The following is a 27,195-nucleotide window of genomic DNA, read 5'->3' as shown; positions in this document are numbered from 1 at the left end:
AGTTTACCTGGAGTTTACCTGGAGTTTATCTGGAGTTTACCTGGAGTTTATCTGGAGTTTACCTGGAGTTTACCTGGAGTTTACCTGGAGTTTACCTGGAGTTTACCTGGAGTTTATCTGGAGTTTACCTGGAGTTTACCTGGAGTTTACCTGGAGTTTACCTGGAGTTTACCTGGAGTTTACCTGGAGTTTATCTGGAGTTTACCTGGAGTTTACCTGGAGTTTACCTGGAGTTTACCTGGAGTTTACCTGGAGTTTACCTGGAGTTTATCTGGAGTTTACCTGGAGTTTATCTGGAGTTTACCTGGAGTTTACCTGGAGTTTACCTGGAGTTTACCTGGAGTTTACCTGGAGTTTATCTGGAGTTTACCTGGAGTTTACCTGGAGTTTACCTGGAGTTTACCTGGAGTTTATCTGGAGTTTACCTGGAGTTTATCTGGAGTTTACCTGGAGTTTACCTGGAGTTTATCTGGAGTTTACCTGGAGTTTACCTGGAGTTTACCTGGAGTTTACCTGGAGTTTACCTGGAGTTTATCTGGAGTTTACCTGGAGTTTATCTGGAGTTTACCTGGAGTGAGTTTACCTGGAGTTTACCTGGAGTTTTCCTGGAGTTTACCTGGAGTTTATCTGGAGTTTACCTGGAGTTTATCTGGAGTTTACCTGGAGTTTACCTGGAGTTTACCTGGAGTTTACCTGGAGTTTACCTGGAGTTTACCTGGAGTTTACCTGGAGTTTATCTGGAGTTTACCTTGAGTTTATCTGGAGTTTACCTGGAGTGAGTTTACCTGGAGTTTACCTGGAGTTTACCTGGAGTTTATCTGGAGTTTACCTGGAGTGAGTTTACCTGGAGTTTACCTGGAGTTTACCTGGAGTTTACCTGGAGTGAGTTTACCTGGAGTTTACCTGGAGTTTACCTGGAGTTTATCTGGAGTTTACCTGGAGTGAGTTTACCTGGAGTTTACCTGGAGTGAGTTTACCTGGAGTTTACCTGGAGTTTATCTGGAGTTTACCTGGAGTGAGTTTACCTGGAGTTTACCTGGAGTTTACCTGGAGTTTATTTGGAGTTTACCTGGAGTTTATCTGGAGTTTACCTGGAGTTTATCTGGAGTTTACCTGGAGTTTACCTGGAGTGAGTTTACCTGGAGTTTACCTGGAGTTTACCTGGAGTTTATCTGGAGTTTACCTGGAGTTTACCTGGAGTTTACCTGGAGTGAGTTTACCTGGAGTTTACCTGGAGTTTACCTGGAGTTTACCTGTAGTTTATCTGGAGTTTACCTGGAGTTTACCTGGAGTTTATCTGGAGTTTACCTGGAGTTTATCTGGAGTTTACCTGGAGTTTACCTGGAGTTTACCTTTAGTTTACCTGGAGTGAGTTTACCTGGAGTTTACCTGGAGTTTACCTGGAGTTTACCCAGAGAGAGTTCCGGGGGCCAACGCCCCCGCGGCCCGATCTGTGACCAGGCCTCCTGGTGGATCAGAGCCTGATCAACCAGGCTGTTGCTGTTGGCTGCACGCAAACCAACGTACGAGCCACAGCCCGGCTGGTCAGGAACTGACTTTAGGTGCTTGTCCAGTGCCAGCTTGAAGACTGCCAGGGGTCTGTTGGTAATCCCCCTTATGTGTGCTGGGAGGCAGTTGAACAGTCTCGGGCCCCTGACACTTATTGTATGGTCTCTTAACGTGCTAGTGACACCCCTGCTTTTCATTGGGGGGATGGTGCATCGTCTGCCAAGTCTTTTGCTTTCGTAGTGAGTGATTTTCGTGTGCAAGTTCGGTACTAGTCCCTCTAGGATTTTCCAGGTGTATATAATCATTAGGACTTGGTTTACTTGGTCCCACTTTATGTTTTTGTTATTGAAGTTGAATTTGGTGAATGCTCCCTCGTGACTAGTCTCATTTTGTCGGTCTGGGGCTCCACGCATACATGTCTGAACCTCAATTATGTTGTGATCTGAGTATATTGTTTTTGATATGGTGACATTTCTTATCAGATCATCATTGTTAGTGAAGATGAGGTCTAGTGTATTCTCCAGTCTAGTAGGCTCTATTATTTGCTGGTTTAAATTGAATTTTGTGCAGAGATTTAAAAGCTAGTGTGAGTGTGAGTTTTCATCAGAGCTGCCTCCTGGTGTTATTACTGCAACAATATTATTTGCTATATTCCTCCATTTTAGGTGCCTTAAGTTGAAATCCCCTAGGAGCAAGATGTTGGGTGCAGGAGCTGGAAGATTTTCCAGACAGTGGTCATTTTTTAACAGCTGTTCCTGGAATTGCTGGGATGTTGCATCCGGAGGCTTGTAGACTACCACAATGACTAGGTTTTGGTTCTCGACCTTTTCTGCTAAAACTTCCACTACGTAATTTGAGGCATTAAGCAGTTCTGTGCAAACAAGTGACTCTGCAATGTACAGGCCAACCCCCCCCCCTTTTGCCTGTTCACTCTGTCACATCTGTATAGGTTGTAACCTGGGATCCATATTTCATTGTCCAAGTGATCCTTTATGTGGGTCTCAGTGAAAGCCGCGAACATTGCCTTTGCCTCTGCAAGCAGTCCACGGATGAAAGGTATTTTGTTGTTTGTTGCTGGCTTTAGACCCTGTATATTTGCAAAGAAGAATGTCATCGGACTGGTGGTATTGTTGGTACTGGGGGGGGGGGATTTTTTTCCGGCATTAGTATCTGTATCTGTTGGTTTGGAGTGGAGGCCATCGACTGTGGTTCCTGGAGTATACCTGGAGTATACCTAGGGTATTTCTGGAGGGTGTTCCGGGGGTCAAGGCCCCCGCGGTCCGGTACATGACCAGGCCTGGTAGTGGATCAAGACCTGATCAACCAGGTTGTTATTGCTGGTCATTTTCCTTCTAAAACCCAGCGACCTTAATTTAAACTTTTCTTGTAAACACACCGAGTGATATTACTGATAAAAACTTCCCTTGTTACAACACCTACAAGTACACAAAATGGCGCCACATCTGGCCACTCACACGTCCAACAAGAAAAAATCTTGATAAGTGAGGAGCCGTACATGAAGTGTCGCACGAGTTCTCTTGTCTCCTGTCTTCTGTTCTTGTAATCTACCTGCTGCAATAATTACTATCACATTTCCTTTGTTTTGACGGGGACGTCAGTTCCCCTTTGTTTCCTGTGTTATTTGACGTCTATAATCTACCCGGTCTATTTGCTTCGTCTGTTTCATGAGGTGAAGTCCAGGATCTTTCCTTAATTCATGGTACAACTTAACAAATCTTTGAGAACTTAACAAATCTTTGAGAACTTAACAAATCTTTAGGAACTTAACAAATCTTTAGGAACTTAACAAATCTTTGGGAACTTAACAAATCTTTGAGAACTTAACAAATCTTTACGAACTTAACAAATCTTTGAGAACTTAACAAATCTTTAGGAACTTAACAAATCTTTAGGAACTTAACAAATCTTTGGGAACTTAACAAATCTTTGAGAACTTAACAAATCTTTAGGAACTTAACAAATCTTTAGGAACTTAACAAATCTTTGGGAACTTAACAAATCTTTAGGAACTTAACAAATCTTTGGGAACTTAACAAATCTTTAGGAACTTAACAAATCTTTAGGAACTTAACAAATCTTTGAGAACTTAACAAATCTTTAGGAACTTAACAAATCTTTAGGAACTTAACAAATCTTTGAGAACTTAACAAATCTTTAGGAACTTACCAAATCTTTGAGAACTTAACAAATCTTTAGGAACTTAACAAATCTTTAGGAACTTAACAAATCTTTGGGAACTTAACAAATCTTTGAGAACTTAACAAATCTTTAGGAACTTAACAAATCTTTAGGAACTTAACAAATCTTTGGGAACTTAACAAATCTTTAGGAACTTAACAAATCTTTAGGAACTTAACAAATCTTTGAGAACTTAACAAATCTTTAGGAACTTAACAAATCTTTGAGAACTTAACAAATCTTTAGGAACTTAACAAATCTTTAGGAACTTAACAAATCTTTGGGAACTTAACAAATCTTTGAGAACTTAACAAATCTTTAGGAACTTAACAAATCTTTAGGAACTTAACAAATCTTTGGGAACTTAACAAATCTTTAGGAACTTAACAAATCTTTGGGAACTTAACAAATCTTTAGGAACTTAACAAATCTTTAGGAACTTAACAAATCTTTGAGAACTTAACAAATCTTTAGGAACTTAACAAATCTTTAGGAACTTAACAAATCTTTGGGAACTTAACAAATCTTTAGGAACTTAACAAATCTTTAGGAACTTAACAAATCTTTGAGAACTTAACAAATCTTTGGGAACTTAACAAATCTTCAGGAACTTAACAAATCTTTGGGAACTTAACAAATCTTTAGGAACTTAACAAATCTTTGAGAACTTAACAAATCTTTGGGAACTTAACAAATCTTTAGGAACTTAACAAATCTTTGGGAACTTAACAAATCTTTAGGAACTTAAAAAATCTTTGAGAACTTAACAAATCTTTGGGAACTTAACAAATCTTTAGGAACTTAACAAATCTTTGAGAACTTAACAAATCTTTAGGAACTTAACAAATCTTTGGGAACTTAACAAATCTTTGGGAACTTAACAAATCTTTGAGAACTTAACAAATCTTTGGGAACTTAACAAATCTTCGAGAACTTAACAAATCTTTGTTAACTTAACAAATCTTTGGGAACTTAACAAATCTTTGAGAACTTAACAAATCTTTGACAACTTAGCAAATCTTTGACAACTTAACAAATCTTTGAGAACTTAACAAATCTTTGGGAACTTAACAAATCTTTGGGAACTTAACAAATCTTTGGGAACTTAACAAATCTTTGAGAACTTAACAAATCTTTGGGAACTTAACAAATCTTTGGGAACTTAACAAATCTTTGGGAACTTAACAAATCTTTGGGAACTTAACAAATCTTTGAGAACTTAACAAATCTTTGAGCTCCGCAACGCCCACAACTGTCATCAATGATTTGTTAAGTTATACCATGAATTAAGGAAAGATCCTGGACTCACCTTACGAACCAGACACAGTAATTATGGTCAAAGTAGATTATACAAGACAGGGGAACTGACACAGTAATTATGGTCAAAGTAGATTATACAAGACAGGGGAACTGACACAGTAATTATGGTCAAGGTAGATTATACAAGACAGGGGAACTGACACAGTAATTATGGTCAAGGTAGATTATACAAGACAGGGGAACTGACACAGTAATTATGGTCAAGGTAGATTATACAAGACAGGGGAACTGACACAGTAATTATGGTCAAGGTAGATTATACAAGACAGGGGAACTGACACAGTAATTATGGTCAAGGTAGATTATACAAGACAGGGGAACTGACACAGTAATTATGGTCAAGGTAGATTATACAAGACAGGGGAACTGACACAGTAATTATGGTCAAGGTAGATTATACAAGACAGGGGAACTGACACAGTAATTATGGTCAAGGTAGATTGTACAAGACAGGGGAACTGACACAGTAATTATGGTCAAGGTAGATTATACAAGACAGGGGAACTGACACAGTAATTATGGTCAAGGTAGATTATACAAGACAGGGGAACTGACGTGTCCACTAAATGGGTTACATCATCGACAACATGTTAGACACATGTCTAATATCTGGGTGTGTTTATATGTAGACGTTTCTCCAACCAGTGGCTTTATCAGTCCAGTACAAGGACATGAAGTGGAGAACTATTTACAAAATGAGATAATCAGTCCATCAGCCTTGGAGGTGGGTTCCTTCAAGACTACAGTGCTTTACCCTGGGGCACTGCAAGACTACAGTGCTTTACCCTGGGGCACTCCAAGACTACAGTGTTCTACCCTGGGGCACTCCAAGACTAGAGTGCTTTACCATAGGGCGCTGCAAGACTACAGTGTTCTACCCTGGGGCACTCCAAGACTACAGTGCTTTACCCTGGGACACTCCAAGACTACAGTGCTTTACCATAGGGCACTGCAAGGCTACAGTGTTCTACCATGAGGCACTCCAAGACTATAGTGCTTTACCCTGGGACACTCCAAGACTACAGTGTTCTACCCTGGGGCATTCCAAAACTACAGTGCTTTATCCTGGGGGAACTCCAAGACTACAGTGTTCTACCCTGGGGCATTCCAAAACTACAGTGCTTTACCATGGGGCACTCCAAGACTACAGTGCTTTACCCTGGGGCACTGCAAGACTACAGTGCTTTACCCTGGGGCACTCCAAGACTACAGTGTTCTACCCTGGGGCACTCCAAGACTAGAGTGCTTTACCATAGGGCGCTGCAAGACTACAGTGTTCTACCCTGGGGCACTCCAAGACTACAGTGCTTTACCCTGGGACACTCCAAGACTACAGTGCTTTACCATAGGGCACTGCAAGGCTACAGTGTTCTACCATGAGGCACTCCAAGACTATAGTGCTTTACCCTGGGACACTCCAAGACTACAGTGTTCTACCCTGGGGCATTCCAAAACTACAGTGCTTTATCCTGGGGGAACTCCAAGACTACAGTGTTCTACCCTGGGGCATTCCAAAACTACAGTGCTTTACCATGGGGCACTCCAAGACTACAGTGCTTTACCATGGGGCACTCCAAGACTACAGAGCTTTACCCTGGGACACTCCAAGACTACAGTGTTCTACCCTGGGGCACACCAAAACTACAGTGCTTTATCCTGGGGCACTCCAAGACTACAGTGTTCTACCCTGGGGCATTCCAAAACTACAGTGCTTTACCATGGGGCACTTCAAGACTACACTGCTTTACCCTGGGGCACTCCACGACTACAGTGTTCTACCCTGGGGCACTCCAAGACTACAGTGTTCTACCCTGGGGCACTCCAAGACTACAGGGCTTACCCTGGGGCACTCCAATACCACAGTGTTCTACCCTGGGGCACTCCAATACCACAGTGTTCTACCCTGGGGCACTCCAAGACTACAGTGTTCTACCCGGGGGCACTCCAAGACTACAGTGTTCTACCCTGGGGCACTCCAAGACTACAGTGTTCTACCCTGGGGCACTCCAAGACTACAGGGCTTTACCCTGGGGCACTCCAAGACTGCAGTGTTCTACCCTGGGGCACTCCAAGACTACAGTGTTCTACCCTGGGGCACTCCAAGACTACAGTGCTTTACCTTGGGGCACTCCAAGATTACAGTGTTCTACCCTGGGACACTCCAAAACTACAGTGCTTTACCCTGAGGTACTCCAAGACTACAGTGTTCTAACCTGGGGCACTCCAAGACTGCAGTGCTTTACCATGGGGCACTCCAAGACTACAGTGCTTTACCCTGGGGTACTCCAAGACTACAGTGATCTACCCTGGGGCACTCCAAGACTAGTGCTTTACCCTGGGGCACTCCAAGACTACAGTGATCTACCCTGGGACACCCCAAGACTACAGTGCTTTACACTGGATCACTCCAACACTACAGTGCTTCACCCTGGGGCACTCCAAGACTACAGTGTTTTACCCTGGGGCACTCCAAGACTACAGTGATCTACCCTATGGCACTCCAAGACAACAGTGCTTTACCCTGAGGAACTCCAAGACTACAGTGATCTACCCTGGAGCACTGTTACAAAAAACGCGCTATGTCTCTAGACTCGACTAGACTTAAACCAGTGACTGACAAAGTCCTCACATTAACTAACTTCTTGACCAACCTGGCAATCAGAACAGCTTGCTTGAACAAAAACCGACTGATAAATCGAACAACAATATAAAAAGCAACTGCGACACAGAATCAGGAACAAGGAGATAATATAACGACACTAAGTAAGGACCATCAGCAGATCCTCCACAAAAGTCACACAACTCCCATAATACTGAATCTAAGTTCAGCATAAGAAAATCCCCGACTGTGAAAATACACAGATACCAGTACAAGTTAGATACCAGTACAAGTTAGATACCAGTACAAGTTAGATACCAGTACAAGTTAGATACCAGTACAAGTTAGATACCAGTACACATTAGGTCAGAAGCTACAGCTCAGGACCTGAGTTGCTCAGAGTGTCTATGAGACACAACCTCAGTACAACGTCGAAAATCACTAAGTCTATACAATGTTCTGTGAACAAAGTTCCACAGAACTAAGAAGAACCTCGATCATGTGATAGCTCCGTGGACAGCACAGCTCAGAAGCCGGCAGTCTAACGAGCCACAAACGATAATTACAGTAGTTAAACAATCAAGACTTTAACTGAGCACATAATATGTTACATCCTACCTAACAAAATGATGCTAAGTCAAATAATAATAATAATATAAAGCAATATATTTACGATTTAGCTATTATCGCAAATATAAGCAATATAAAATTATATGAAAAGGTAATATACATTATATTCATAATCATAATATACATTATATATATTGCAACCCATTCAGGGGTTGCAACAAGCACTCCAAGACTACAGTGCTTTACCCTGGGGCACTCCAAGACTACAGTGATCTACCCTGGGGCACTCCAAGACTACAGTGATCTACCCTGGGGCACTCCAAGACTACAGTGATCTACCCTGGGGCACTCCAAGACTACAGTGATCTACCCTGGGGCACTCCAAGACTACAGTGATCTACCCTGGGGCACTCCAAGACTACAGTGATCTACCCTGGGGCACTCCAAGACTACAGTGATCTACCCTGGGGCACTCCAAGACTACAGTGATCTAACCTGGGACAAACCAAGACTACAGTGATCTACCCTGGGGCATTCCAAGACTACAGTGATCTACCCTGGGGCACTCCAAGACTACAGTGATCTACCCTGGGGCATTCCAAGACTACAGTGCTTTACCCTGGGGCACTCCAAGACTACAGTGCTTTACCCTGGGGCACTCCAAGACTACAGTGATCTATCCTGGGACACCCCAAGACTATACAGTGCTTTACCCTGGATCACTCCAAGACTACAGTGCTTTACCCTGGGGCACTTCAAGACTACAGTGCTTTACCCTGGGACACTCCAAGACTACAGTGCTATGAAGATTGAGACACTTATGCAGCATATGGAAATCTTTATTCAGGAAACGTTTCGCCACACAGTGGCTTCATCAGTCCAATACAAAGAGGAAGGCGTAAGGAGAGGAGGAGTATGAGGTAATCAGTCCCTCAGCCTGGAGTCGATGTGTTCAGTCCATCAAGATTGATGGACTGAACACATCGACTCCAGGCTGAGGGACTGATTACCTCATACTCCTCCTCTCCTTACGCCTTCCTCTTTGTATTGGACTGATGAAGCCACTGTGTGGCGAAACGTTTCCTGAATAAAGATTTCCATATGCTGCATAAGTGTCTCAATCTTCAACTTGTCGGTTTTTCAAACCAGTCATCACTACAGTGCTATACCCTGGGGCACTCCAGGTCTACAGTGCTTTACCCTGGGGAACTCCAAGACTACAGTGATCTTCCCTGGGGCACTCTAAGACTACCGTGATCTACCCTGTGGCACTCCAAGACTACAGTGCTTTACCCTGGGGCACTCCAAGACTACAGTGATCTACCCTGGGGCACTCCAAGACAACAGTGCTTTACCCTGAGGAACTCCAAGACTACAGTGCTTTACCCTGGGACACTCCAAGACTACAGTGCTTTAACCTGGGGCTCTCCAAGACTACAGTGCTTTGGATACATAAACACATATGCAGTTTAATGTGATTCTTTATTGACAACGTTTCGCCCACACAGTGGGCTTTTTCAAGTCACACAGACCTACCTTGGGTGGAAGGTACGGGAGTATTTATAGTCAGGTTCAGAATGTTGAGGTCAGGTGGAGAATGTTGCTTCTGATGATCTACCGGGTGAAGTTATAGAGTCTTGGGTAGCTTGGCAGGGGTATTGGACAAGTTGTGAATAGACCTTCTGCAGTGTTCTTTGTTCTTATGTGGGATAGCGATGAAGAAGTTTCTTGGCGAGTGGTTCAGCTATGTTATGGAAGCCATCGTTCTGGTTGAAATTGTTGGTTACAGAGATAAGCGATGATTCCAGGATTCTTCTGTATTGAGTGTTGTCTTCTGTGGCGATAAGTCTTGAGTTTCTGTAGTTAATTAAATGGTTGTGTGAATTGCGATGTTGTACACAGGCATTCCTTGTATCGTCAGTCCTGCTTGCGTATTGGTGTTCTGAAATACGTGTTTGAAGGTCTCTTGATGTTTCGCCCACGTATAATTTGTTGCAGTCATTACAAGGGATTATGTATACCCCTGCAGAGGATAGAAGCTTGTCCTGTCTACTACTGGTGATGTCCTTGATGGTCGTGGTTGTGGAGGTAGATACTTGGAATGATGTATTGGAAAAGATATTGGAAACATGTTTGGCAATGGAGTTGGTGGGAAGGACTATGTATCTCTTCTCGGCAGTGTCTTCTCTGGGTGTGTTGAAGATGTTTAATGCCCGTCGTCTGCAGTCTCTGATGAAGTGACGAGGATAGTGGAGTTTAGAAAATACTTGTTCAATTATAGTGCATTCTTCCTCAAGGAACTCGTTGCTGCAGATTCTGAGTGCACGCAGGAAGAAGCCTATAATTACACCACGTTTAGTTTTGGTGTCGTGGTGAGAGTAGAAGTGGAGAAGATCGTTTTGGTTGGTTGGTTTTCGATAGATTTTAAAACGAAGTTCATGGTCAGCTTTGCAGAGAAGAACATTGAGGAAATGAAGAGTGTTGTCGACTTCTTCTTCAAGTGTGACCTGGGTTGAAGGCTCGACCTGGTTGAGCTTGTCTTGGAGAGCTTGAACGTTGAAGCGTCTGGGAGTTATGAGGAGAATGTCGTCAACATAACGGAGCCAGGTGACAGTCGAAGGAATAATGGTGGAGAAACGCTCGGCTTCCAGATGTTCCATGTATAAGTTCGCCAGGACAGCACTGAGTGACGAGCCCATGGGTAGTCCAAAAGTCTGCTGAAAGAGGTGATTTTCGAAAGAGAAACACGTAAAGCCGACACATAGTTCAACGAGGTCGATGAAATCTCTGGCTGGAATAGGAAGATCAAGTGAATCGTCAATTTTTCTGCGCAGGAGATCGATGGCTTGTGTAGTAGGTACTTTGGTGAATAGGGAAGTTACGTCAAGGCTGGAGAGTTTCTTGTTCCTGATGTTGATGTTGCGAATGCGATTGAGAAGATCACCCGAGTGTTTGAGATGTGCTGGGGCACTCCAAGACTACAGTGATCTACCCTGGGGCACTCAAAGACTGCAGTGCCTTACCCTGGGGCACTCCAAGACTACAGTGATCTACCCAGGGGCACTCCAAGACTGCAGTGCCTTACCCTGGGGCACTCCAAGACTACAGTGCTTTACCCTGGGGCACTCCAAGACTACAGTGTTCTACCCTGGAGCACTCCAAGACTACAGTGATCTACCCTGGGGCACTCAAAGACTACAGTGATCTACCCTGGGGCACTCAAAGACTACAGTGATCTACCCTGGGGCACTCCAAGACTACAGTGATCTACCCTGGGGCACTCAAAGACTAGAGTGCTTTACTCTGGGGCACTCAAAGACTACAGTGATCTACCCTGGGGCACTCCAAGACCAGAGTGCTTTACACTGGGGCACTCCAAGACCAGAGTGCTTTACCCTGGGGCACTCCAAGACTACAGTGCTTTACCCTGGGGCACTCCAAGACTACAGTGCTTTACCCTGGGGCACTCAAAGACTACAGTGATCTACCCTGGGGCACTCAAAGACTACAGTGATCTACCCTGGGGCACTCAAAGACTACAGTGATCTACCCTGGGGCACTCCAAGACTAGAGTGCTTTACTCTGGGGCACTCAAAGACTACAGTGATCTTCCCTGGGGCACTCCAAGACCAGAGTGCTTTACACTGGGGCACTCCAAGACTAGAGTGCTTTACCCTGGGGCACTCAAAGACTACAGTGATCTACCCTGGGGCACTCCAAGACCAGAGTGCTTTACCCTGGGGCACTCAAAGACTACAGTGATCTACCCTGGGGCACTCCAAGACTACAGTGCTTTACCCTGGGACACTCCAAGACTACAGTGCTTTACCCTGGGGCACTCCAAGACTACAGTGCTTTACCCTGGGACACTCAAAGACTACAGTGCTTTACCCTGGGGCACTCCAAGACTACAGTGATCTACCCTGGGACACTCCAAGACTAGAGTGCTGTACCCTGGGGCACTCCAAGACTACAGTGCTTTACCCTGGGGCACCCCAAGACTACAGTGCTTTACCCTGGGGCACTCCAAGACTACAGTGCTTTACCCTGGGGCACTCCAAGACTACAGTGCTTTACCCTGGGGCACTCCAAGACTACAGTGCTTTACCCTGGGGCACTCCAAGACTACAGTGCTTTACCCTGGGGCACTCCAAGACTACAGTGCTTTACCCTGGGGCACTCCAAGACTAGAGTGCTTTACCCTGGGGCACTCCAAGACTACAGTGCTTTACCCTGGGGCACTCCAAATATAACTGGAGTATAACTGGAGTTTACCTGGAGAGAGTAACGGGGGGTCAACGCCCCCGCGGCCCGGTCTGTGACCAGGCCTCATGGTGGATCAGAGCCTGATCAACCAGGCTGTTACTATTGTGGTTCACTGTATTCACCTAGTTGTGGTTAGAGGGGTTGAGTGTTATCCTGGGAGCTAACGTAGGATAACAAGTGTTATCCTGGGTGTTAAGGTAGTATAACAGGTGTTATCCTGGGTGCTGAGGTAGGATAACAGGAGTTATCCAGAGTGCTAAGGTGGGATAACAGGTGTTATCCTGGGTGTTAAGGTAGTATAACAGGTGTTATCCTGGGTGCTGAAGTAGGATAACAGGAGTTATCCAGGGTGCTAAGGTAGGATAACAGGTGTTACCCTGGGTGCTAAGGTAGGATAACAGGAGCTATCCTGGGTGCTGAGGTAGGATAACAGAAGTTATCCAGGGTGCTAAGGTAGGATAACAGGTGTTACCCTGGGTGCTAAGGTAGGAAAACAGGAGCTATCCTGGGTGCTAAGGTGGGATAACAGGTGTTATCCTGGGTGCTAAGGTAGGGTAACAGGTGTTATCCTTGGTGCTAAGGTAGGATAACAGGAGTTATTCTGGGTGCTAAGGTAAGATAACAGGTGTTATCCTGGCAGGTAAGGTAGGATAACAGGTGTTATCCTGGGTGCTAAGGTGAGATAACAGGTGTTATCCTGGGTGCTAAGGTAGGATAACAAGTGTTATCCTGGGAGCTAAGGTAGGATAACAAGTGTTATCCTGGGAGCTAAGGTAGGATAACAAGTGTTATCCAGGGAGCTAAGGTAGGATAACGGGTGCTATCCTGGGAGCTAAGGTAGGATAACAAGTGTTATCCTGGGAGCTAAGGCAGGATAACAAGTGTTATCCTGGGAGATAAGGTAGGATAACAGGTGTTATCCTGGGAGCTAAGGTAGGATAACAGGTGTTATCCTGGGAGCTAAGGTAGGATAACAGGTGTTATCCTGGGAACTAAGGTAGGATAACAGGTGTTATCCTGGGAGCTAAGGTAGGATAACAGGTGTTATCCTGGGAGATAAGGTAGGATAACAGGTGTTATCCTGGGAGCTAAGGTAGGATAACAGGTGTTTTCCTGGGAGGTAAGGAAAGATAACAGGTGTTATCCTGGGAGCTAAGGTAGGATAACAAGTGTTATCCTGGGAGGTAAGGAAAGATATCAGGTGTTATCCTGGGAGGTAAGGAAAGATAACAGGTGTTATCCTGGGAGCTAAGGTAGGATAACAAGTGTTATCCTGGGAGGTAAGGAAAGATAACAGGTGTTATCCTGGGAGGTAAGGAAAGATAACAGGTGTTATCCTGGGAGCTAAGGTAGGATAACAAGTGTTATCCTGGGAGGTAAGGAAAGATAACAGGTGTTATCCTGGGAGGTAAGGAAAGATAACAGGTGTTATCCTGGGAGCTAAGGTAGGATAACAAGTGTTATCCTGGGAGGTAAGGAAAGATAACAGGTGTTATCCTGGGAGGTAAGGAAAGATAACAGGTGTTATCCTGGGAGCTAAGGTAGGATAACAAGTGTTATCCTGGGAGGTAAGGAAAGATAACAGGTGTTATCCTGGGAGCTAAGGTAGGATAACAAGTGTTATCCTGGGAGCTAAGGTAGGATAACAAGTGTTATCCTGGGAGCTAAGGTAGGATAACAAGTGTTATCCTGGGAGCTAAGGTAGGATAACAAGTGTTATCCTGGGAGCTAATGTAGGATAACAAGTGTTATCCTGGGAGCTAAGGTAGGATAACAAGTGTTATCCTGGGAGCTAAGGCAGGATAACTAGTGTTATCCTGGGAGCTAATGTAGGATAACAAGTGTTATCCTGGGAGCTAAGGTAGGATAACAAGTGTTATCCTGGGAGCTAAGGTAGGATAACAAGTGTTATCCTGGGAGCTAATGTAGGATAACAAGTGTTATCCTGGGAGCTAAGGTAGGATAACAAGTGTTATCCTGGGAGCTAAGGCAGGATAACAAGTGTTATCCTGGGAGCTAATGTAGGATAACAAGTGTTATCCTGGGAGCTAAGGTAGGATAACAAGTGTTATCCTGGGAGCTAAGGTAGGATAACAAGTGTTATCCTGGGAGCTAAGGTAGGATAACAAGTGTTATCCTGGGAGCTAATGTAGGATAACAAGTGTTATCCTGGGAGCTAAGGTAGGATAACAAGTGTTATCCTGGGAGCTAAGGTAGGATAACAAGTGTTATCCTGGGAGCTAAGGTAGGATAACAAGTGTTATCCTGGGAGCTAATGTAGGATAACAAGTGTTATCCTGGGAGCTAAGGTAGGATAACAAGTGTTATCCTGGGAGCTAAGGTAGGATAACAAGTGTTATCCTGGGAGCTAAGGTAGGATAACAAGTGTTATCCTGGGAGCTAAGGTAGGATAACAAGTGTTATCCTGGGAGCTAAGGTAGGATAACAAGTGTTATCCTGGGAGCTAATGTAGGATAACAAGTGTTATCCTGGGAGCTAATGTAGGATAACAAGTGTTATCCTGGGAGCTAATGTAGGATAACAAGTGTTATCCTGGGAGCTAAGGTAGGATAACAAGTGTTATCCTGGGAGCTAATGTAGGATAACAAGTGTTATCCTGGGAGCTAATGTAGGATAACAAGTGTTATCCTGGGAGCTAATGTAGGATAACAAGTGTTATCCTGGGAGCTAATGTAGGATAACAAGTGTTATCCTGGGAGCTAATGTAGGATAACAAGTGTTATCCTGGGAGCTAATGTAGGATAACAAGTGTTATCCTGGGAGCTAATGTAGGATAACAAGTGTTATCCTGGGAGCTAATGTAGGATAACAAGTGTTATCCTGGGAGCTAATGTAGGATAACAAGTGTTATCCTGGGAGCTAATGTAGGATAACAAGTGTTATCCTGGGAGCTAATGTAGGATAACAAGTGTTATCCTGGGAGCTAATGTAGGATAACAAGTGTTATCCTGGGAGCTAATGTAGGATAACAAGTGTTATCCTGGGAGCTAATGTAGGATAACAAGTGTTATCCTGGGAGCTAATGTAGGATAACAAGTGTTATCCTGGGAGCTAATGTAGGATAACAAGTGTTATCCTGGGAGCTAATGTAGGATAACAAGTGTTATCCTGGGAGCTAATGTAGGATAACAAGTGTTATCCTGGGAGCTAATGTAGGATAACAAGTGTTATCCTGGGAGCTAATGTAGGATAACAAGTGTTATCCTGGGAGCTAATGTAGGATAACAAGTGTTATCCTGGGAGCTAATGTAGGATAACAAGTGTTATCCTGGGAGCTAATGCAGGATAACAAGTGTTATCCTGGGAGCTAAGGTAGGATAACAAGTGTTATCCTGGGAGCTAATGCAGGATAACAAGTGTTATCCTGGGAGCTAAGGTAGGATAACAAGTGTTATCCTGGGAGCTAAGGTAGGATAACAAGTGTTATCCTGGGAGCTAAGGCAGGATAACAAGTGTTATCCTGGGAGCTAAGGTAGGATAACAAGTGTTATCCTGGGAGCTAAGGTAGGATAACAAGTGTTATCCTGGGAGCTAAGGTAGGATAACAAGTGTTATCCTGGGAGCTAAGGTAGGATAACAAGTGTTATCCTGGGAGCTAAGGCAGGATAACAAGTGTTATCCTGGGAGCTAAGGTAGGATAATAAGTGTTATCCTGGGAGCTAAGGTAGGATAACAAGTGTTATCCTGGGAGCTAAGGTAGGATAACAAGTGTTATCCTGGGAGCTAAGGTAGGATAACAAGTGTTATCCTGGGAGCTAAGGCAGGATAACAAGTGTTATCCTGGGAGCTAAGGTAGGATAACAAGTGTTATCCTGGGAGCTAAGGTAGGATAACAAGTGTTATCCTGGGAGCTAAGGTAGGATAACAAGTGTTATTCTCTCAGGTGGACTGTTGTTTTTATTTTATATCTTTCTGCAGTACGATAACACAGGTGGAAGATTTCCCAGAGTGAAGGTTGAGATAATCTCTCTCTCTCTCTCTCTCTCTCTCTCTCTCTCTCTCTCTCTCTCTCTCTCTCTGAGATACACTCACACACGCACATTTCCAGGAGCTGTGACTCGACTACTGCAACTACATATAAGTCAGTACACACCACTTCGGAGGACAGGAAGGACAGAGGGGACATGATAACGACTTATAAAATACTGAGAGAAATTGACAATGTGGACAAAGACAGGAAGTTCCAGAGATGTGACACAGCAACAAGGGGACACAGCAACAAGGGGACACAACAACAAGGGGACACAACAACAAGGTGACACAACAACAAGGGGACACAACAACAAGGGGACACAACAACAAGGTGACACAACAACAAGGTGACACAACAACAAGGGGACACAACAACAAGGGGACACAGCAACAAGGGGACACAACAACAAGGGGACACAACAACAAGGGGACACAACAACAAGGGGACACAACAACAAGGGGACACAGCAACAAGGGGACACAACAACAAGGGGACACAACAACAAGGGGACACAACAACAAGGTGACACAACAACAAGGTGACACAACAACAAGGGGACACAACAACAAGGGGACACAACAACAAGGGGACACAGCAACAAGGTGACACAACAACAAGGTGACACAACAACAAGGGGACACAACAACAAGGGGACACAGCAACAAGGGGACACAACAACAAGGGGACACAGCAACAAGGTGACACAACAACAAGGTGACACAACAACAAGGTGACACAACAACAAGGTGACACAACAACAAGGGGACACAACAACAAGGGGACACAACGACAGGGGACACACAACAAGGTGACACAACAACAAGGGGACACAACAACAAGGGGACACAACAACAAGGGGACACAACAACAAGGGGACACAGCTACAAGGGGACACAACAAAAAGGGGACACAACAACAAGGTGACACAACAACAAGGGGACACAACAACAAGGGGACACAACAACAACAAGGGGACACAGCTACAAGGTGACACAACAACAAGGTGACACAACAACAAGGGGACACAACAAGGGGACACAACAACAAGGTGACACAACAACAAGGGGACACAACAAGGGGACACAACAACAAGGGGACACAACAACAAGGGGACACAACAACAAGGGGACACAACAACAAGGGGACACAGCAACAAGGGGACACAACAACAAGGGGACACAACAACAAGGGGACACAACAACAAGGGGACACAACAACAAGGGGACACAACAACAAGGGGACACAACAACAAGGGGACACAACAACAAGGGGACACAACAACAAGGGGACACAACAACAAGGGGACACAACAACAAGGGGACACAACAACAAGGGGACACAACAACAAGGTGACACAACAACAAGGTGACACAACAACAAGGGGACACAACAACAAGGGGACACAACAACAAGGGGACACAACAACAAGGGGACACAACAACAAGGGGACACAACAACAAGGTGACACAACAACAAGGGGACACAACAACAAGGGGACACAACAACAAGGTGACACAACAACAAGGTGACACAACAACAAGGGACACAACAACAAGGGGACACAACAACAAGGGAACACAGCAACAAGGGGACACAACAACAAGGGGACACAACAACAAGGGGACACAACAACAAGGGGACACAACAACAAGGGGACTCAACAACTAGGGGACACACAACAAGGGGACACAACAGCAACAAGGGGACACAACAACAAGGGGACACAACAACAAGGGGACACAACAACAAGGGGACACAACAACAAGGGGACACAGCAACAAGGGGACACAACAACAAGGGGACACAACAACAAGGGGACACAACAACAAGGGGACACAGCAACAAGGGGACACAACAACAAGGGGACACAACAACAAGGGGACACAACAACAAGGGGACACAGCAACAAGGGGACACAACAACAAGGGGACACAGCAACAAGGGGACACAACAACAAGGGGACACAACAACAAGGGGACACAACAACAAGGGGACACAACAACAAGGGGACACAACAACAAGGGGACACAACAACAAGGTGACACAACAACAAGGGGACACAACAACAAGGGGACACAACAACAACAAGGGGACACAGCAACAAGGGGACACAACAACAAGGGGACACAACAACAACAAGGGGACACAGCAACAAGGGGACACAACAACAAGGGGACACAACAACAAGGGGACACAACAACAAGGGGACACAACAACAAGGGGACACAACAACAAGGGGACACAACAACAAGGGGACACAGCAACAAGGGGACACAGCAACAAGGGGACACAGCAACAAGGGGACACAACAACAAGGGGACACAGCAACAAGGGGACACAGCAACAAGGGGACACAACAACAAGGGGACACAGCAACAAGGGGACACAACAACAAGGGGACACAACAACAAGGGGACAACAACAAGGGGACACAACAACAAGGGGACACAACAACAAGGGGACACAGCAACAAGGGGACACAACAACAAGGGGACACAACAACAAGGGGACACAACAACAAGGGGACACAACAACAAGGGGACACAACAACAAGGGGACACAACAACAAGGGGACACAACAACAAGGGGACACAACAACAAGGTGACACAACAACAAGGGGACACAACAACAAGGGGACACAACAACAAGGGGACACAACAACAAGGGGACACAACAACAAGGTGACACAACAACAAGGGGACACAACAACAAGGGGACACAACAACAAGGGGACACAACAACAAGGGGACACAACAACAAGGGGACACAACAACAAGGTGACACAACAACAAGGGGACACAACAACAAGGGGACACAACAACAAGGGGACACAACAACAAGGGGACACAACAACAAGGGGACACAACAACAAGGGGACACAACAACAAGGGGACACAACAAGGGGACAAGGGGACACAACAACAAGGGACACAACAACAAGGGGACACAACAACAAGGTGACACAACAACAAGGGGACACAACAACAAGAGGACAACAACAAGGGGACACAACAACAAGGGGACACAACAACAAGGGGACACAACAACAAGGGGACACAACAACAAGGGGACACAACAACAAGGGGACACAACAACAAGGGGACACAACAACAAGGGGACACAACAACAAGGGGACACAACAACAAGGGGACACAACAACAAGGGGACACAACAACAAGGGGACACAACAACAAGGGGACACAACAACAAGGGGACACAACAACAAGGGGACACAACAACAAGGGGACACAACAACAAGGGGACACAACAACAAGGGGACACAACAACAAGGGGACACAACAACAAGGGGACACAACAACAAGGGGACACAACAACAAGGGGACACAACAACAAGGGGACACAACAACAAGGGGACACAACAACAAGGGGACACAGCAACAAGGGGACACAACAACAAGGGGACACAACAACAAGGGGACACAACAACAAGGGGACACAACAACAAGGGGACACAACAACAAGGGGACACAGCAACAAGGGGACACAGCAACAAGGGGACACAACAACAAGGGGACACAACAACAAGGGGACACAGCAACAAGGGGACACAACAACAAGGGGACACAACAACAAGGGGACACAACAACAAGGGGACACAACAACAAGGGGACACAGCAACAAGGGGACACAACAACAAGGGGACACAACAACAAGGGGACACAGCAACAAGGGGACACAACAACAAGGGGACACAACAAAAAGGGGACAAAACAACAAGGTGACACAACAACAAGGGGACACAGAAACAAGGGAAACAACAACAAGGGGACACAACAACAAGGGGACACAACAACAAGGGGACACAACAACAAGGGGACACAACAACAAGGGGACACAACAACAAGGGGACACAACAACAAGGGGACACAACAACAAGGGGACACAACAACAAGGGGACACAACAACAAGGGGACACAGCAACAAGGGGACACAACAACAAGGGGACACAGCAACAAGGGGACACAACAACAAGGGGACACAACAACAAGGGGACACAGCAACAAGGGGACACAACAACAAGGGGACACAGCAACAAGGGGACACAACAACAAGGGGACACAACAACAAGGGGACACAACAACAAGGGGACACAACAACAAGGGGACACAACAACAAGGGGACACAACAACAAGGGGACACAGCAACAAGGGGACACAACAACAAGGGGACACAACAACAAGGGGACACAACAACAAGGGGACACAGCAACAAGGTGACACAACAACAAGGGGACACAACAACAAGGGGACACAACAACAAGGGGACACAACAACAAGGGGACACAACAACAAGGGGACACAACAACAAGGGGACACAACAACAAGGGGACACAACAACAAGGGGACACAACAACAAGGGGACACAACAACAAGGGGACACAACAACAAGGGGACACAACAACAAGGGGACACAACAACAAGGGGACACAACAACAAGGGGACACAGCAACAAGGTGACACAACAACAAGGGGACACAACAACAAGGGGACACAACAACAAGGGGACACAACAACAAGGGGACACAACAACAAGGGGACACAACAACAAGGGGACACAACAACAAGGGGACACAACAACAAGGGGACACAACAACAAGGGGACACAACAACAAGGGGACACAACAACAAGGGGACAACAACAACAAGGGGACACAACAACAAGGGGACACAACAAGGGGACACAACAAAAAGGGGACACAACAACAAGGGGACACAACAACAAGGGGACACAGCAACAAGGGGACACAACAACAAGGGGACACAACAACAAGGGGACACAACAACAAGGGGACACAACAACAAGGGGACACAACAACAAGGGGACACAACAACAAGGGGACACACAACAACAGACACAACAACAAGGGGACACAACAACAAGGGGACACAACAACAAGGGGACACAACAACAAGGGGACACAACAACAAGGGGACACAACAACAAGGGGACACAAGAACAAGGGGACACAACAACAAGGTGACACAACAACAAGGGGACACAACAACAAGGGGACACAACACAAGGGGACACAACAAGGGGACACAACAACAAGGGGACACAACAACAAGGGGACACAACAACAAGGGGACACAACAACAAGGGGACACAACAACAAGGGGACACAACAACAAGGGACACAACAACAAGGGGACACAACAACAAGGGGACACAACAACAAGGGGACACAACAACAAGGGGACACAACAACAAGGGGACACAACAACAAGGGGACACAGCAACAAGGGGACACAACAAGGGGACACAACAACAAGGGGACACAACAACAAGGGGACACAACAACAAGGGGACACAACAACAAGGGGACACAACAACAAGGGGACACAACAACAAGGGACACAACAACAAGGGGACACAACAACAAGGGGACACAACAACAAGGGGACACAACAACAAGGGGACACAACAACAAGGGGACACAGCAACAAGGGGACACAACAACAAGGGGACACAACAACAAGGGGACACAACAACAAGGGGACACAACAACAAGGGGACACAACAACAAGGGGACACAACAACAAGGGGACACAACAACAAGGGGACACAACAACAAGGGGACACAGCAACAAGGGGACACAACAACAAGGGGACACAGCAACAAGGGGACACAACAACAAGGGGACACAACAACAAGGGGACACAACAACAAGGGGACACAACAACAAGGGGACACAACAACAAGGGGACACAACAACAAGGGGACACAACAACAAGGGGACACAACAACAAGGGGACACAACAACAAGGGGACACAACAACAAGGGGACACAGCAACAAGGGGACACAGCAACAAGGGGACACAGCAACAAGGGGACACAACAACAAGGGGACACAACAACAAGGGGACACAGCAACAAGGGGACACAACAACAAGGGGACACAACAACAAGGGGACACAACAACAAGGGGACACAACAACAAGGGGACACAGCAACAAGGGGACACAGCAACAAGGGGACACAACAACAAGGGGACACAGCAACAAGGGGACACAACAACAAGGGGACACAACAACAAGGGGACACAACAACAAGGGGACACAACAACAAGGGGACACAGCAACAAGGGGACACAACAACAAGGGGACACAACAACAAGGGGACACAACAACAAGGGGACACAACAACAAGGGGACACAACAACAAGGGGACACAACAACAAGGGGACACAACAACAAGGGGACACAACAACAAGGGGACACAACAACAAGGGGACACAGCAACAAGGTGACACAACAACAAGGGGACACAACAACAAGGGGACACAACAACAAGGGGACACAACAACAAGGGGACACAGCAACAAGGGGACACAACAACAAGGGGACACAACAAAAGGGACACAACAACAAGGGGACACAGCAACAAGGTGACACAACAAAAAGGGGACACAACAACTAGGGGACACAACAAAAAGGGGACACAACAACAAGGACACAGCAACAAGGGGACACAACAACAAGGGGACACAACAACAAGGGAACACAACAACAAGGGGACACACAACAAGGGGACACAACAACAAGGGGACACAACAACAAGGGGACACAACAACACACACAACAAGGGGACACAAGCAACAAGGGGACACAACAACAAGGGGACACAGCAACAAGGGGACACAACAACAAGGGGACACAACAACAAGGGGACACAGCAACAAGGGGACACAACAACAAGGGGACACAACAACAAGGGGACACAACAACAAGGGGACACAGCAACAAGGGGACACAACAACAAGGGGACACAACAACAAGGGGACACAACAACAAGGGGACACAACAACAAGGGGACACAACAACAAGGGGACACAACAACAAGGGGACACAACAACAAGGGGACACAACAACAAGGGGACACAACAACAAGGGGACACAACAACAAGGGGACACAACAACAAGGGGACACAACAACAAGGGGACACAACAACAAGGGGACACAACAACAAGGGGACACAACAACAAGGGGACACAACAACAAGGGGACACAACAACAAGGGGACACAACAACAAGGGGACACAACAACAAGGGGACACAACAACAAGGGGACACAACAAGGGGACACAACAACAAGGGGACACAACAACAAGGGGACACAACAACAAGGGGACACAACAACAAGGGGACACAACAACAAGGGGACACAACAAGGGGACACAACAAGGGGACACAACAACAAGGGGACACAACAACAAGGGGACACAACAACAAGGGGACACAACAACAAGGGGACACAACAACAAGGGGACACAACAACAAGGGGACACACCAACAGAGGGACACAACAACAAGGTGACACAACAACAAGGGGACACAACAACAAGGGGACACAACAACAAGGGGACACAACAACAAGGGGACACAACAACAAGGGGACACAACAACAAGGGGACACAACAACAAGGGGACACAACAACAAGGGGACACAACAACAAGGGGACACAACAACAAGGGGACACAACAACAAGGGGACACAACAACAAGGGGACACAACAACAAGGGGACACAACAACAAGGGGACACAACAACAAGGGGACACAACAACAAGGGGACACAACAACAAGGGGACACAACAACAAGGGGACACAACAACAAGGGGACACAACAACAAGGGGACACAACAACAAGGGGACACAACAACAAGGGGACACAACAACAAGGGGACACAACAACAAGGGGACACAACAACAAGGGGACACAACAACAAGGGGACACAACAACAAGGGGACACAACAACAAGGGGACACAACAACAAGGGGACACAACAACAAGGGGACACAACAACAAGGGGACACAACAACAAGGGGACACAACAACAAGGGGACACAACAACAAGGGGACACAACAACAAGGGGACACAACAACAAGGGGACACAACAACAAGGGGACACAACAACAAGGGGACACAACAACAAGGGGACACAACAACAAGGGGACACAACAACAAGGGGACACAACAACAAGGGGACACAACAACAAGGGGACACAACAACAAGGGGACACAACAACAAGGGGACACAACAACAAGGGGACACAACAACAAGGGGACACAACAACAAGGGGACACAACAACAAGGGGACACAGCAACAAGGGGACACAACAACAAGGGGACACAACAACAAGGGGACACAACAACAAGGGGACACAACAACAAGGGGACACAACAACAAGGGGACACAAGCAACAAGGGGACACAACAACAAGGGGACACAAGCAACAAGGGGACACAACAACAAGGGGACACAACAACAAGGGGACACAGCAACAAGGGGACACAACAACAAGGGGACACAACAACAAGGGGACACAACAACAAGGGGACACAACAACAAGGGGACACAACAACAAGGGGACACAACAACAAGGGGACACAACAACAAGGGGACACAACAACAAGGGGACACAACAACAAGGGGACACAACAACAAGGGGACACAGCAACAAGGGGACACAACAACAAGGGGACACAACAACAAGGGGACACAACAACAAGGGGACACAACAACAAGGGGACACAACAACAAGGGAACACAACAACAAGAGGACACAGCAACAAGGGGACACAACAACAAGGGACACAACAACAAGGAGACACAACAACAAGGGGACACAACAACCAGGGGACAACACAACAAGGGGACACAACAACAAGGGGACACAACAACAAGGGGACACAACAACAAGGGGACACAACAACAAGGGGACACAACAACAAGGGGACACAACAACAAGGGGACACAACAACAAGGGGACACAGCAACAAGGGGACACAACAACAAGGGGACACAACAACAAGGGGACACAACAACAAGGGGACACAACAACAAGGGGACACAACAACAAGGGGACACAACAACAAGGGGACACAACAACAAGGGGACACAACAACAAGGGGACACAACAACAAGGGGACACAACAACAAGGGGACACAACAACAAGGGACACAACAACAAGGGGACACAACAACAAGGGGACACAACAACAAGGGGACACAACAACAAGGGGACACAACAACAAGGGGACACAACAACAAGGGGACACAACAACAAGGGGACACAACAACAAGGGGACACAACAACAAGGGGACACAACAACAAGGGGACACAACAACAAGGGGACACAACAACAAGGGGACACAACAACAAGGGGACACAACAACAAGGGGACACAACAACAAGGGGACACAACAACAAGGGGACACAACAACAAGGGGACACAACAACAAGGGGACACAACAACAAGGGGACACAACAACAAGGGGACACAACAACAAGGGGACACAACAACAAGGGACACAACAACAAGGGGACACAACAACAAGGGGACACAACAACAAGGGGACACAACAACAAGGGGACACAACAACAAGGGGACACAACAACAAGGGGACACAACAACAAGGGGACACAACAACAAGGGGACTCAACAACTAGGGGACACAACAACAAGGTGACACAACAACAAGGGACACAGCTACAAGGGGACACAACAACAAGGGGACACAACAACAAGGGGACACAACAACAAGGGGACACAACAACAAGGGGACACAACAACAAGGGGACACAGCAACAAGGGGACACAACAACAAGGGGACACAACAACAAGGGGACACAACAACAAGGGGACACAACAACAAGGGGACACAACAACAAGGGGACACAACGACAAGGGGACACAACAACAAAAGGACACAGGAACAAGGGGACACAACAACAAAAGGACACAGGAACAAGGGGACACAACAACAAGGGGACACAACAACAAGGGGACACAACAACAAGGGGACACAGCAACAAGGGGACACAACAACAAGGGGACACAGCAACAAGGGGACACAACAACAAGGGGACACAACAACAAGGGGACACAACAACAAGGGGACACAACAACAAGGGGACACAACAACAAGGGGACACAGCAACAAGGGGACACAGCAACAAGGGGACACAACAACAAGGGGACACAACAACAAGGGGACACAACAACAAGGGGACACAACAACAAGGGGACACAACAACAAGGGGACACAACAACAAGGGGACACAGCAACAAGGGGACACAGCAACAAGGGGACACAACAACAAGGGGACACAACAACAAGGGGACACAACAACAAGGGGACACAACAACAAGGGGACACAGCAACAAGGGGACACAACAACAAGGGGACACAACAACAAGGGGACACAACAACAAGGGGACACAACAACAACAACGCAACAACAAGGGGACACAACAACAAGGGGACACAACAACAAGGGGACACAACAACAAGGGGACACAACAACAAGGGGACACAACAACAAGGGGACACACAACAAGGGGACACAACAACAAGGGGACACAACAACAAGGGGACACAACAACAAGGGGACACAACAACAAGGGGACACAGCAACAAGGGGACACAACAACAAGGGGACACAGCAACAAGGGGACACAACAACAAGGGGACACAACAACAAGGGGACACAGCAACAAGGGGACACAACAACAAGGGGACACAACAACAAGGGGACACAACAACAAGGGGACACAGCAACAAGGGGACACAACAACAAGGGGACACAACAACAAGGGGACACAACAACAAGGGGACACAACAACAAGGGGACACAACAACAAGGGGACACAACAACAAGGGGACACAACAACAAGGGGACACAACAACAAGGGGACACAGCAAC

At 46.5% G+C, this 27,195-nt stretch overlaps 1 protein-coding gene across 1 annotated transcript in view; it reads left to right on the top strand.

Moving 5' to 3' along the window:
- The first annotated feature begins 6,591 nt into the window (after window positions 1-6,591).
- The window catches only part of LOC128704745 (ubiquitin carboxyl-terminal hydrolase 2), a 52,338-nt gene continuing 31,734 nt past the window's right edge, over window positions 6,592-27,195 (top strand). The window contains exon 1 of the mRNA XM_070079520.1: window positions 6,592-7,215. Coding sequence (XP_069935621.1) covers window positions 6,592-7,215 — 624 coding nt within the window. The remainder of the gene's footprint in view (window positions 7,216-27,195) is intronic.

The sequence above is a fragment of the Cherax quadricarinatus genome, chromosome 99, assembly GCF_038502225.1.
Source record: "Cherax quadricarinatus isolate ZL_2023a chromosome 99, ASM3850222v1, whole genome shotgun sequence".
In the NCBI taxonomy this organism is placed as follows: domain Eukaryota; kingdom Metazoa; phylum Arthropoda; class Malacostraca; order Decapoda; family Parastacidae; genus Cherax; species Cherax quadricarinatus.
Note: the sequence above shows the minus strand (reverse complement) of the source record. Positions and strands in the feature narration are given on the sequence as shown.